General features: G+C 44.4%; 1 protein-coding gene across 1 annotated transcript in view; it reads right to left on the bottom strand.

Moving 5' to 3' along the window:
• The window catches only part of LOC103361917 (methylenetetrahydrofolate dehydrogenase (NADP+ dependent) 2 like), a 12804-nt gene extending 1655 nt beyond the window's left edge, over positions 1-11149 (bottom strand). The window contains exons 1-5 of the mRNA XM_008288130.1: positions 10951-11149; positions 10596-10718; positions 9984-10136; positions 5978-6085; positions 3015-3107 (exon numbers count right to left, since the gene is read on the bottom strand). Of these exons, the coding sequence (XP_008286352.1) occupies positions 3015-3107; positions 5978-6085; positions 9984-10136; positions 10596-10718; positions 10951-11149 (676 nt within the window). The remainder of the gene's footprint in view (positions 1-3014; positions 3108-5977; positions 6086-9983; positions 10137-10595; positions 10719-10950) is intronic.
• Between the last annotated feature and the right edge of the window lie 2345 nt (positions 11150-13494).

The raw sequence follows: 13494 nt of genomic DNA, 5'->3' as shown, positions 1-13494 counted from the left end.
TGTTCACTTAACTCTGGAACAAATGTTCAAAAATGTCAAATTTTTCAGAAGAACAGATTTCAAACTGGTGACGTTCTCTCTAACTCCTGGAAGAACGTTATACTTTGTGACTCCTCAGTTGGAATTTGTACAGCGTGGTTCTCAGAAACCGAATAAATGTTGGAAGCAGCGAGTCGATAGCAGGCAGTTTTCATACATTTTGGACTTGCCCTTTACTTCAATGAGACTCCAGGACAAACCGTGGATCAGAATACATCTATAAAATGCTTTCGGTCAGAAGCTGCAGACGACTCTCGACCGGCCAAACCAAAGCACAATGTCTTCAAGACTGCGCTCTAATCAATATATAAAACACTGACTACGTGTTCCGTGAAGTTTTCATCCCAAGTGTCTCTGGGATGTGACCTACTGTTTATATAAAACCTCCTTCTGTACTACTCTATCCAACATAATCAGCTTTTAATCTGAGAACACCAGCAACGATAAAATTCCTCAAAACCCGATGCATTTGCTCGGTCGGTTGGTTAAAAGCGATCTGCAGCCTCCATGATGATCCCACTTCAACCCGCATACCGCCGTAGATAACCCATATCTGGACAGAGATAAGCGTCCTGCGGGATCCATCACATCAGAGTCTGTCTTTTACTTTCTGCAGTCATGCTCGTCTTCTCCTTTTCAAATCACAGGTTTTCTTCAGGAACGCCGTGACATTTAGCGCCTCGACCCAAAGGGCAGCGCGTCAGAAAGCCTCCGCCGACTGTCTGCGAGGAAGGAAATAATTACGGTATTGTATATTTACTTTGATAACCACTCCTCTTTGAAGCCGTCTGTCTGGAAACGGTCAATTTGAACTTCTCAGACTGCAATTATAGCCGAGCAACAATGGGACCAAGCCTGAGTAAAATAACAATTAAATACCGGGTTTAACTTGTGAAAATAACCCCGATGGTAATAAGCGTGGCACGCAGACCGGAGGAGCTCGGTGACACGCTAACCTCAAACTGCACGGCGAGTCTAATTGCCTACAAACTGCAATTACTGCAGGTTCCACAACAGTTTAATCCTCGACCGAATCCGAACGCACGCCGAGTCTCAAACGGCGTGGAAGCAGCTGGATGATCATAAAGTACAGCCTAAACCTGACAGTTGGATGTAGAGAAGTTCAGGCGCCCTTCCCAGAGGGTTGTGTTGTTTTAGTCAAGAGGAAATAGTCGATCTATCACGAACGGACTACCTCTTATGCTATTATGTTACCAAAGAGCGTTTCAACAGATATTGCTGCCACGTCCTGATTGATGTTCCCACATTCCAGCTGCCAAGAATCACTATTGACTATTATTGTTCAGGAAAGCTGATATCTGTTACCGCAGATGAGGCAGAGCAGCAGGTAAACACGGAGAAACTTCGGGTGATGATTGAGATTCCAACAAGGTCACTTCAAGTAAGGGCTGGTAGACGCTTTTCACAATCTTTGCCACTTATTGCAATACCAGGCCACAGAATAATTCCCTCTGTTCAAACGTAATGAAAAGTCAACTGACGCTGACTTAAGGAGTGAACGCTGGAACTGCTTCAGTAACACCATCAGAAAGAATCACTTGTCTAGTAGGAGGGCATGTTGCTCTATTTGTATGTGCAATTGTAGATAATAAACTAAATGTACAGTCGTGACTCGATAATCCGACACTAAATGTAAAACCTTCTTTTATGTCGGATTGTCAAGACGGAGGTCCTGATACAAGGAGGGCTTGATGCTGGAAGGCTTATTAGTTGTTAATATTTCTAGTTGTTATAATTAGTGTATTGCTAGAACACGACGCATCGCTGGACTTCAGCCTAACTGACCGGTGCGCTTGTGCACCTTCCGGCCACTTCCACCCCGGGGCAGCGCTCTGACGGGGTGGAAGTGTCCAGAACACACAGGCAGTACTTGGCTGCTGATGCTAGTTTAGTTAGCGCTCACACTTCTGTTTCCTCCATCGGTGGCGGCGGGGGAGTGGCAGATACGCTCCACCGTTACCATCCATGTTTACTTCCATAAACACTGAGCACGCTCGCTGCGTGTGACGTCGTCGTGTCCTCTTCTGCGCATGCGGGACACTTTTGGCTCGTATGAAGTTCACACAGCAGATCACATACAAGTCGCATTGAAGTGGAAACGTGAAGGAAGTCACAAAGAAATCCTCATTGAGCATCAAGTCCTGCAGTGTGAACGTAGCCAATCTGTGGGATTGTTCAGTCAGATAATACGCCGTCATCCTGATTGGTGACATTAAATGTCATGTCGGAGTCACAATCCAAGGCTGTCGCTATGTTAAGGCTGTTTTTATGGGTTCTGTTGGTTTTTCCTAAAAACCTGTCGGATAGCAGGTTTAGGATTGTTAATTTTCCTGATTTTAGTGCACATTACAGATGACTAGTTTAGAAACCGGGGGAAAGGTTCTGGCTCTGGTGAATGATGCCATTTCTGGTGATTTTTTTAAAGGCTAGACTTTCCTTTCAGTGTTTATTGCAGCACTCCTTACAGAACGCACGCTGTTGCACACAATTAAGACATACCAGTCCGTCGTAACATTGCGTGTCAAACTTTGACCGTCTTGTCCCGGTCCGTTGTGCAACACGACCCGTCATGTGTGTGTGGGCTCTTAGTGGCTCTGATTTGTTTACACTCGTGTGACACACTGTGAGGAATGTGATGTGACAGCACAGAAGATTGTGGGTCAGCACGGCCGGAAAAGCCCGGTTACTAGCGTGTTGCAAAACCCTCGTGGATACAGGTGGACGTCCTGGTGTTTTCCCAGCATGCTGAATTTGACATGTACTGGGATGAAGTAACTCTTATGGTAATCTGAGTACTGGAACACATTCACGCCTTTATAACCTGCTGACAGCTAATTGAGGAACCACTGACTGGTGATGCCATGCTCTTCATCAGACATGTGACTTCGGCAGTGACATCTTTAATTGTGAAAGAGCGGACAGGCGTGCGTCTTGCTGTTTCCTGGTGTAATTACCTGCAGCTGCAATAATGATGTCAGCCAGGCTGGTGAGCTCTTTCAGCCGCTCCCTCGGCGTACACCTGTGGGCGATGGTCACTGTGGCATCACCTGAGAAGGATCAGTTTTTTTTGGTTAATTCGACCAAACAACAAAACAAGAAATAGCCCCGTGAACAATCTAGGTTTTATGCTGTTCTTGATATTGGATTTCTGTCACAACTCACATGTAATGTTGGTGAATTAAAGTTCATATCTTGCGCTTAAAGAGCTAAAAAATTATTTGTCGAAAGCTGGACAGAAGCGTTGCTAATCACCGTTATCTCTATGAAAGGCCCCGTTTGGAGATTTCCTCTGTTATAAAGGCCTTATCTTGATTTAAATCACACATTTGTACCATTTAAACTTTAAATACTGCAGGCAGACTACAAGAAATCTGCTCATCTATTATTCAAGCATCTTGGTGACTCACTGTTACTACATTCTTTGTCAGTTTTACTAAACTGTGGCCAAGAATTGAATCTAACGCTGACCCATCGACTCATCTGGTCATTTATCACATTCTATGTTCAGTAAACAGTCAGCAAACAGTTCTACCTGCTCGTGTTGTGTCAGGTTGGTGGCACAAGTTTTCAAAGCACACATCTAAAAACCTAATATAATTAACGTCATTCCTGTAGATTTACTCTTTGTGTACATTCATTCTGGTCGGCTGAGCTTTGAACCATTCAAGTGTTAGTTTCCTTCTTACAGCTGCACAGGAAACACAAAAGGCAGCAGCAGGTGTCGTAAGGACGCTTTACTCAGGCAGGAATTACACAACGAGGAAGTGCAACAATGGCAGTAGTTACTCTAATCTTTATCTAAGATATGTGTGGACACTATGCAATAACTGTACTGGGACCAGTAATGCAGGTGTGGAACAAGATTAAAAAAAAAAAAAAAAGAAAAGAAAAAAGCCCACACAAGGAAGGATTCTGGGAAGATAAGAAAGTGAGAGAAGGAAGGGCAAGTCGCAGCACATCACACCTGCAGATTGCATACCTGATAAAAATGTGTGTGTTCTTGTATTACTCATGTTGTGGGGACATAAATCTGCTTACACAGTCACATCGCAGGGATCGGACTTCCATTTGGGACGACAAAGATGGAGCTTAGCAGTATGCATTGGTGAACATTTAGCTTGTCTTTAAAGGTAGAGCTGAGTGTACAGCCAGGGGTCAAAACATGGCGGTTAGATAATATTTAAAGGTCCAGTGTGAAGGATTTGGGGGGATCTACTGGCAGATATGACCTTGATAATTATGTTTTCATTAGTGAAAATAAGAATGGTTACCTCTATGTGAGGTCACCCCTCTGACACATCGCTTATCTCCCTTAATTGTAGTTTCCATTTTGGTACTTAATATTGCATTAGAGTAATTGCTTTGTTTCAGTATCATTAGAATTACTGATGCCAATAATGTCCCATAACTTTAGGGTTTGTTCCGGCTTTACTGGAAGTTTGATAGAGGATTAAGACTGGTCTTGGATTGGATACGGTTGATGGTTGATGGTGATATCAAATAGTCATATCTAAATTTTGTGAATTCTTGTTATGTCAAAAATGTGTGCAATCTGTGTGCACTCAGGAGTCTCATCTTTCCTGAGGATTCATTCAGGGGCGCTATGTGCTAAGCTAGCAGCAGAATGTGTCTAAATTGTACAGGTTTGTGCTTGCTTCTATTTCTACATGTGATAATTACATAAGATGTGACATTGGCACCTTGACCAGGGCTGTGCTGAGTAACTGATAATGAATTACTTTTGCTGCCAAGCAATTGGGAAAAAATGTGATTTTTCTGACAATGACTGATGTGAAATGAGTAATTCCTGTTCCAGGTAACTTGCCCACCACATGACGACTTCATTCACACTGAAATTTCACTCCACACTTTCATTTCCTCTGAACTGAGACTTCTGTTTAGGGTAAAAACATCAGCCAAAGAAAAGCATGCATTAAACCCAACATAAGGAGAAAACAGAAGCAGTGTTGTAGACAATTTAAAAGGGAAACATGTCCCAAAAAGCTTCAACGTAAAACCTACCAGTTCTTTTCTCTATAGGGGAACAAACAGTTATTATGCAAGATGTGGATCAGAGCAGCCAGCCCAAGTTAGAATTTATAATGGTGGAACCAAATTTAATAAATCACTAGACTGAAAGCAGCCAGTAGTTCCTGTACACACAGAAATGGATTTGGGAATCGCTGTAGCAGCCTCATCCAGGTCATTTGTTTCCTTGTTTTCCTCTTCAAACTCTGCCATACGTTCTTGGAAACTCAACGATGGTTCTCATTTGAGGCGTTTGATACCCAACACTACCACTGATTAGATTGTACAGTTTTCTATGCAAAGCAACCAAATCTATGACAGAGTTAAACAAATAAAGTTTCATTCAATCCCCTTAGCAGTGAAGACTGGGGGCCACTGCTGTGCTTTGATTTCATGGCCTTGACTTTACTTCTTCTTCTCGGTATGCAGAGAGTCGTATGAGGGAGTTATTTACACCTTTGTGTTGATGGGACCTGCAACACTTTGACATGTCAAGCATGTCTTGTTGCTTCATCCTAACATGCAAAGCCTTTCCAAATCCCAGCCCTTCTTCCTGCGCCCTTATAAGGAGCTGATCCGTCTCCAGGCGGTGCACAATGCCAACAGTCTCGCCCTGTGCTTCTCCTTCACACTCCCTGGGTTTTTCTTCCAAAGCCAGGACGTGCATCAGCATTTTTTTGTTTAATGAAAAAGGTGAGGAGTCATTAAAGCCCTCATTTATTGGTCATATACTGACAAGAGCTCAAAGCATACAATAGCCTTCAGGGAAAGCCAAGATGGTGCAATATCATTTCCCTACAAAGTGCCGCACGCCAATCATACTGCACTGCTGACTCACCTACAACAAAGACAAACACACACATGCACATGCACACACACACTCTCTTACCCCCGGGTCGTTCATGGTTGCGATCAGTGTGCAGCAACATGGCAATGGGCATTCCAACATTTTTGGAGCGGCCAGCAACCAGGACATTCTTCCCCACAGTTTCTATACCTGCACAAAGACATTTTAAAGGAGGAGAACATGTCTTTTTTTTCTTCTTTTTTAAATTACACTACATTGATTGAACTGAGAAAAGACACATCTACAGAGTGCAAGAGGCAAAATGTCAGACAAACACAAAATTAAAATAGATAAAAAAAGCCCAAGGCAGGATTTCACCTTTGAATAATCAGACAGGCATGTGAAAGGAGGGATATTCTGCCAACTGCACCACAGACTGGCACCACAATGTCCCGCCTGCGACAATAACTGCACCTATTGTTGGCTGACCAAAAAGTCATCACAGTGATTTATAGTGGGAGGACAGGTATGCGTACGCTTGTCAAAAACTGCAGTTTGCTAATAAAGCTTGTATTGGATATATGGATGAGTCACGCTGTCAAATGTCAAACAAACAAGTTTGATTACTACCAGCCCTAAAATCAACACTGAAGCAACCCATTTTCAAACCCATGGAATGGGCTGAAAGGTCTCACCTGTGGCCCACGGTGCCAAAAATCACAAGACGGCGATTGATATACATCAGTCTGGAAAGGGTGACAAAAGGTGTGGGACTCTCAAACCCACAGTGATAGACATCATCTACAAATAAAAAAGACTGAACTTTTCCTCCACCTCAGCTGAGATCAGTGTTTATGACTCGAATATCTGAAAGACGCTGCACAAAAATTGGAGATCCACGGGAGAGTAGTGGTGCGTTAACCACCGGTAATCCAGAAGACCGTTACAGTTTGTCTGAATTTTGCCACGACACACCTCGATGAGATTTAAACATCTTGGAGTAATGTCCCATTACATCTGAAGAACATTATACGGGTCAAGCATGGAGGTGGCATCATGATAATATCGGGGATGCTGTGCTGCTTCAGGGCCAGGATGACTTTCCATAACTGAGGGAGGGAAAGTCTTAAGTGAGGTAAAGGTCATCAGTCTGTGAGTTCCAGTGCAGCTGAGTTATGCAGCAAGATTTATGATCCCAAACACAAAAGTAAGTCGATCTCTGAATGGCTCAAAAAAAATAAAACTTAAGTTTTGAAGCAGTCTTGTCAAAGCCCCGACATAACCCCACTCAGGTGCTGTGGTGTGACCCAGAAAGATTGGTTCATGTTGACAGACCCTCTGTCAACATAAAGCAGCTCTGCAAAGAATATCAGCCAAAACTGTGTTACAATAATGTCAGAGACGTTTGGCTGCAGCTAAAGGTGGCACAAGAAGCTTTTAAATTCAACTACTTCCTTACACGAGTGAGTTAACTGTTGAACAGTCTCGCTTTAGCGGCCTATTTTGAAATATGCCGCAACATAACGGAATAGCTGCAGCTCAGTATTATTCTGCTATGGAGGAAATTAACGCTCTGGTTTTTTTTTGTATTTCTTAAAACCGATCAGAGTTGTTGTGGGCGGGGCTAAACTAAGAATGTGGCTCAGCATTAACTTAAAATAATGACGGGTGGAAGTGTTTTAACGGAACATCTGCATGCGGAGAGGCGACCACTGTCAGTAAAATAGACAATCCAACACAAAAACTAGCAGGGTTGCCTTACAGCACAATCCAAATCGTCTGTAAATGTTGATATTTTCTGTGTGGTAGGTTGCTAGCCCAAGGTTGTGGTTGCTGTTTCTGGTAGTGAAGCAACAGTAACATGCAGATATGGAAAAAAAGAGGATAAAGCCACCTGAAATGAGCGGCCAATGTCAGGTTTATACCTGTATCCTGCATTCAGTGAGTCAGGCCAGGTATCGGACAACCTCGTGGCTTCAATCAGTACAATTATCCTTTAAATTTGTATTTTCTGTTCATTAGGTTGCCTTTGATTTATGTTAAATTATGTTTGAAGGTACGAAAACAGTTAGTAGAGTTAAGTAATGCAGCAAGCAAGAAATGTCTATTATACACCTTTAATTAGTCAGATACACTAATGGTTAAATTCCACTTTTCAACCATTCATATATATTCTCTTTGCTTTATCTAAACCATCTTCCAGGTATCAAAGACTATCTCAGCCATCACCTCTCCAGCTACTGCCTGTAGTATTCATTCTCCCACGCAAGCTGTGTATTTACCCAACTATGAGCATTTGAAACATCTTAATCATTCAGAGAGACGAGTGGATTGTGCTGCAGCCTTGACTCCACCACTCTCAACACATTCAACAAAGCAACAATGAAAAGCTTCTTAAGCAGCTTTGACATTGCGAGGAGAAGGGAATTTCAAAAATTCTGCTGGGTAACAGTGAAAACACCCATCAAGGTCTCTCACTTCTCCATATTACACAATCACGATCATCATAAACACATCGTCAAGGTCCCTCTCAGCCCTGTCATGGTGTCTTCAGCCTTGATTCCTGGCAGGGGGGACTTCTGCATTTTTTCCTCATCAGCAGTCTTCTGAGCAACAAACTGAATCAGGTCTGACAGGAGGTTTAGCTCAACATGAACAACAGCGCCCTCCTCTGGGTTTGATCAGTAGGGCCACCAGGGGGTTATTTGCCATCACAGACAATGTTTATGATAGTTTTACTACCTTTAGTATCTCTCAGTAGAACTGGTGTTGTCAGAACCCAAATTCCAGTTAGTCACTATACAGAATACTACCGTCTTCACAACTTTCTCCTGGACTAGTTTAGCACCTCCAAATCTGAGGCCGTGGTTCTCGACCGGAAAAAGGTGGCGTGCCCTCTCTGGGTTGGTGGAGAGTCCTTGCCGCAAGTGGAGGAGTTCAAGTATCTCGGGGTCTTGTTCACGAGTGAGGGGCGGATGGAGCGTGAGATTGACAGACGGATCGGTGCAGCGTCTGCAGTGTTGTACCAGAACATCGAGGTGAAGAGAGAGCTGAGCAAGGGGGCAAAGCTCTCGATTTACTGGTCAATCTATGTTCCTACTCTCACCTATGGTCATGAGATCTGGGTAGTGACCGACAGAACAAGATCGCGGATACAAGCGGCCGAAATGAGTTTCCTCCGCAGGGTGGCCGGGTGCTCCCTTAGAGATAGGGTGAGGAGCTCAGTCACGCGGGAGGAGCCAGCTGAGGTGGCTCGGGCATCTGTTTCAGATGCCTCCTAGACGCCTCCCCGGGGAGGTGTTCCGGGTGTGTCCCACCAGGAGGAGGCCTTGGGGAAGACCCAGGACACACTGGAGAGACAGGTAGTCTCTCAACTGGCCTGGAAATGCCTAGGGGCCCCCGTGGAAGAGCTGGAGGAGGTGTGTGTGGATCGGGAGGTCTGGGCGGCTTTGCTAAGGCTGCTGCCTCCGTGACCCGACTCCGGATAAAGCGGTAGAAGATGGATGGATGGATGGATGGATGGTTTAACCTTGTCTGCTAACCTCACAGAATTATATTCCTTATTTCAAGTTCCTTTAACATCTTTCACAAAGTTTTATAACAACATAGTTTCCACTTATTGCATAACTAAAATATGAAGGGTTCTGGATAGCTGCTTGTAAATAAACACTTTAGTACTGCATGCTTATTCATCCTGAATTCCTAAACCCCAAAATATTTACACTCTGTCTTGGTGAACGGTATGAATTCCAGTATAAGGGATAGTAGACAGACTTCAGGTGGAAACATTATTTTAGGCTCCATCTAGTGGGACGGGCATGGTAATAAACAAACACAAATGTTTGCTCCTCCAAGACTTTCCTTCACAATTTTTATAACTGGAACATTTATTAAGATCTGATAACTTTCCAGTACGAGCTGCAGAAATGAGTTTGTCTTTAATTAAATAATATCAAGCTTGATAAACTATAACAACAAATATCGCTATTGCTCAGACCAATTCAGCAGATCTATAATGCCCTCTAGGGGACTCCTCGTTTGCAGGAACAATGAAGCTGAAAGAAAATTGGATGGGAGTGAATGAGCCGTGGGAGATTTGGTAGTTTACCTGCTCTTTTGATAATCTCCCACACTGCTGCAGGCGTGGCAGGAACCATGGATCTCTGGTCCAGGCACAGCTTCCCGATGTTCACGATATGGAAGCCATCCACATCCTTCTCTGGAGCGATGGCGTTACACACTGCTCGCTCGTTGATGTGTTCTGAAGAGGGGAGGGAGAACAACAGACGCTCAGTGGTGTTTATAACAAAATATGGGACATGAAGACGAACTGTTGATAACTACACTGGCACTACATGCTGCTGTGAACATACAGTATGCCCATAAATACTTTTCTTGCTTTGATTTGCAGCCTCAGACAGGAACTTCCTACGGATATGACACAAAGCAAAACAAAAGCTAATGTGTGGAAAATGTCCTGATAGGCAAGACTTGTGTTCCTGTGCCAAAGCTGAACAGGTCCATTGTCTACTTAAACCAGGAAAAAGCAATATTAATCAAAAGGAATGTGCTTAAAAACTCCTATTGAGATTCTTGAATATTTACAAATCACATGTAAAAATCCATATATACACACACACACATACAGGACCAACACAAATTGTGCTTTAACAACCATTTAACTGCTCTCAGTGAGGAAATGTCATTTGCAGCCTTTTACCTGGAAGTGGCAGCTGCACCAAGAGGCCACTGACCCTCCAGTCACGATTCATCTTGTCAATCAGCTCCAGCAGCTCCTCCTGGGACACCGAGCTTGGTCGCACCACTGTGTCACTGGAAATACCTGGAGAGCACATCACACACACACACACACCGTGTTAAAACGCAGCCACGTGCCTGTTACATGACATTACATTAGTTTTGCTTCTGAAAAATGTGTTTACCCATGTGTGTCAGTGTGTCCATGCATGCTTAAAATGTGGACTGCATTCGGTAGATCAATGTCATGGCTGTAATCTGCGTGGTACACATTAGAATTACAGTGTTCAGGAATGCGTGTACTGTTCATGTCTGACCCAGGATGCTGGCCGCCCGGGTCTTGTTCTTCACATAGGTACGGCTGGCCGGGTCGTCCCCCACCAGGACCACTCCCAGGTGGGGTCTCATGTTGCCCTGAGCCACCAGCTCCTCCACATCACGCTGGATTTCTCTGTGGAGCTGACGAGCCAGTTCTGTTCCCGAAATCACCACAGCGGCATGCCTGGAGAGGGACATTGAATAAATGCACATATACACAGCACACACCACTAAATAGGTTGAAAGACTATTTAAACAGAACCAATGCTGGGTGCTAAATGTCAAACAAACAAATAGCTGATTGCCAGAAAGCAGGTGTTCTGGTAAATCAGTAATTTTTAAGTAAAAACGCCACAAATCCTCAGTTGAATTTCTTTCGAATTTGGAGCGACTCGTGTATTTTGTCCCCATATTTTCTCACTTTCTAGACACCACATAACTAACTAATTAACAACAATGATAATAAGCAAAATAACTGACAATGAAAATAAGTTATTTGCAGCCCTAATTTCAAATGAATCTTACACACAGCAAATCATAGCGAAAGTCACGTTACAGCTTATAATATATCTTACAATACAGTAGTTGGAAAAACTACAAAATTATTGAAAATGTACGTCAAAGCTGCGCATGCGCATACAGATGAGATATATTCTGTGTCTGTCTGTCTGTCTCTAATTTAATGGGATGAGTTGCTCTTGCTTTACTAGCAAGACAACATCAATTTGTAAGTAAACAGATGAAGACAATTTGAAGATTTTCGCTCTGTACATGATGCTACATACTGCTTGGCTAGTGTTCATTATGTTTGTATTGTGGGACACTTTGAGGGCGCTATATAGGATGTACCAATAACATTTGGACAACAACAATACAAAAATGGCGAAAATATTAATAGAGTGCACTACATTGTGTGTAGTGACTGATTTCTGACACAACCACAGTTTTCAATTAGCCTACATACAACAACAGAATTGTAAAACTTCAGATAAGTCTTTAGGTTTTGGTGCCCCCCACCCCCCTAATAAAAATGTCAGTGGTTCCGTCCTGCCACCCCGCTGTAAAAATTCCGCACGCGCCCCTGGCTAGCTTAACTACACTAACAAATTAGCTTGCCTTACTCTTTATTTAACCCTGAGCTGTCACATTAGTCTAACCTTCACTTTTTTTTTTGACATATACGGCCAGTGACTGACCCCCCCTGTTGTTAAAGTCCAGCTAAATGACCGCGGCGTAGAGTCACCATTAACCCCGGCGAATCACGTTAACGGTTAAAACCCGAAGCTAGCCGTCCTCTAGCCGCCGCAGCTAACATCATACCGATGCTCAGCTAGGACCGGCCAAACTGCGGTGAGTTATGTAAGTCACATTTGCCGAGACTACGCTGTCCGTTTAATTGCACTTGTAATTTCCCCACATCATTCAATATGCGACAGCGCGTCCGTTTAAAACCTGCCCTCTCTACCGTGAACGGTGAGCGCCGCTGTCAATCACCAGCCTCCGACACGTGACGGCGCACACGCCTTCGCCGGCGCTGGAGCGTCGCTCATCCCCTCCGCGAGCCAACGCCGTGGTGTCAAGAGGAGAAAACGGCGGTGATTGTTAACGCGCTGCCGTTTACCTCGTCGCCGACTGGTGGACGTGTCTCCTCTGACTCTCGCATTTTCTGTGCGTCCGCAGCTTGGCCCGGCAGCAGTGATGGTGTAACGTTAGCGGGCTACAAATCCTGAAGGAGGAGCGTAGCGGTGAAACAGAGGCCGCCATGTTTGTGTGTGTGTCCAGGAGCGTAGAGTGTGTGCGTCGTGCGTGTGCGCGTCCACGAGTGTGTGACAGAGTAGGAGGGGGGGGGCAGTGAATGCAGCTGATGAATGATAGACTGAGCTGCACACACACACTGTACAGGCTGTGTGTGATGTGGAGCAGCTGACCTGTTTGTTTCAGCTGCTTCTTATCTGTTGTGTAAACTGATGTCAATAGAGCACAACAGAGCCGCAGTTCAGTCTCACTGTAAAGACAGACTGACCAGCAGTAGAATGGACTCAACGCACTTCCTCAAGGGCATGTCCTCCTGGTGACAAGGAAGACTGGAACTGCCAGGTTGACCTTTGTTGTGTTCACCTGTGGAGGCCATGAGCGTAGGTGTGGATTCTGGTGAAGACAACAGAGACGCCTTCCTCTCAATATGTGTTCCCTGAACAAAAATCCATTCATCCATCATCTCTACACCTTAACACTCACCAGGGTCATGGGGGGCTGGAGTCTATCCCAGCTGACTCAGGGTGAAGGCAGGTTCACCTGGACAGGTAACCAGTCTATCACAGGGCTACACTTAGAGACAGACAACCAAGCACACTCACATTCACACCTACGGACAATTTAGAATCACCAATTAACCTCAGCATGTTTCTGGACTTTGGGAGGAAGCCGGAGAACCTGGAGAGAACCCACGCTGCACGGGGAGAACATGGAGACTCCACGTAGAAAGATCGCGGGTGTCCTCACGGTGACGCGAACTAGCGACCTTCTATCTGCGAGGCGACCAA

The sequence above is a fragment of the Stegastes partitus genome, unplaced genomic scaffold, assembly GCF_000690725.1.
Source record: "Stegastes partitus isolate 25-593 unplaced genomic scaffold, Stegastes_partitus-1.0.2 Scaffold543, whole genome shotgun sequence".
Taxonomy (NCBI): Eukaryota; Metazoa; Chordata; class Actinopteri; family Pomacentridae; genus Stegastes; species Stegastes partitus.
Note: the sequence above shows the minus strand (reverse complement) of the source record. Positions and strands in the feature narration are given on the sequence as shown.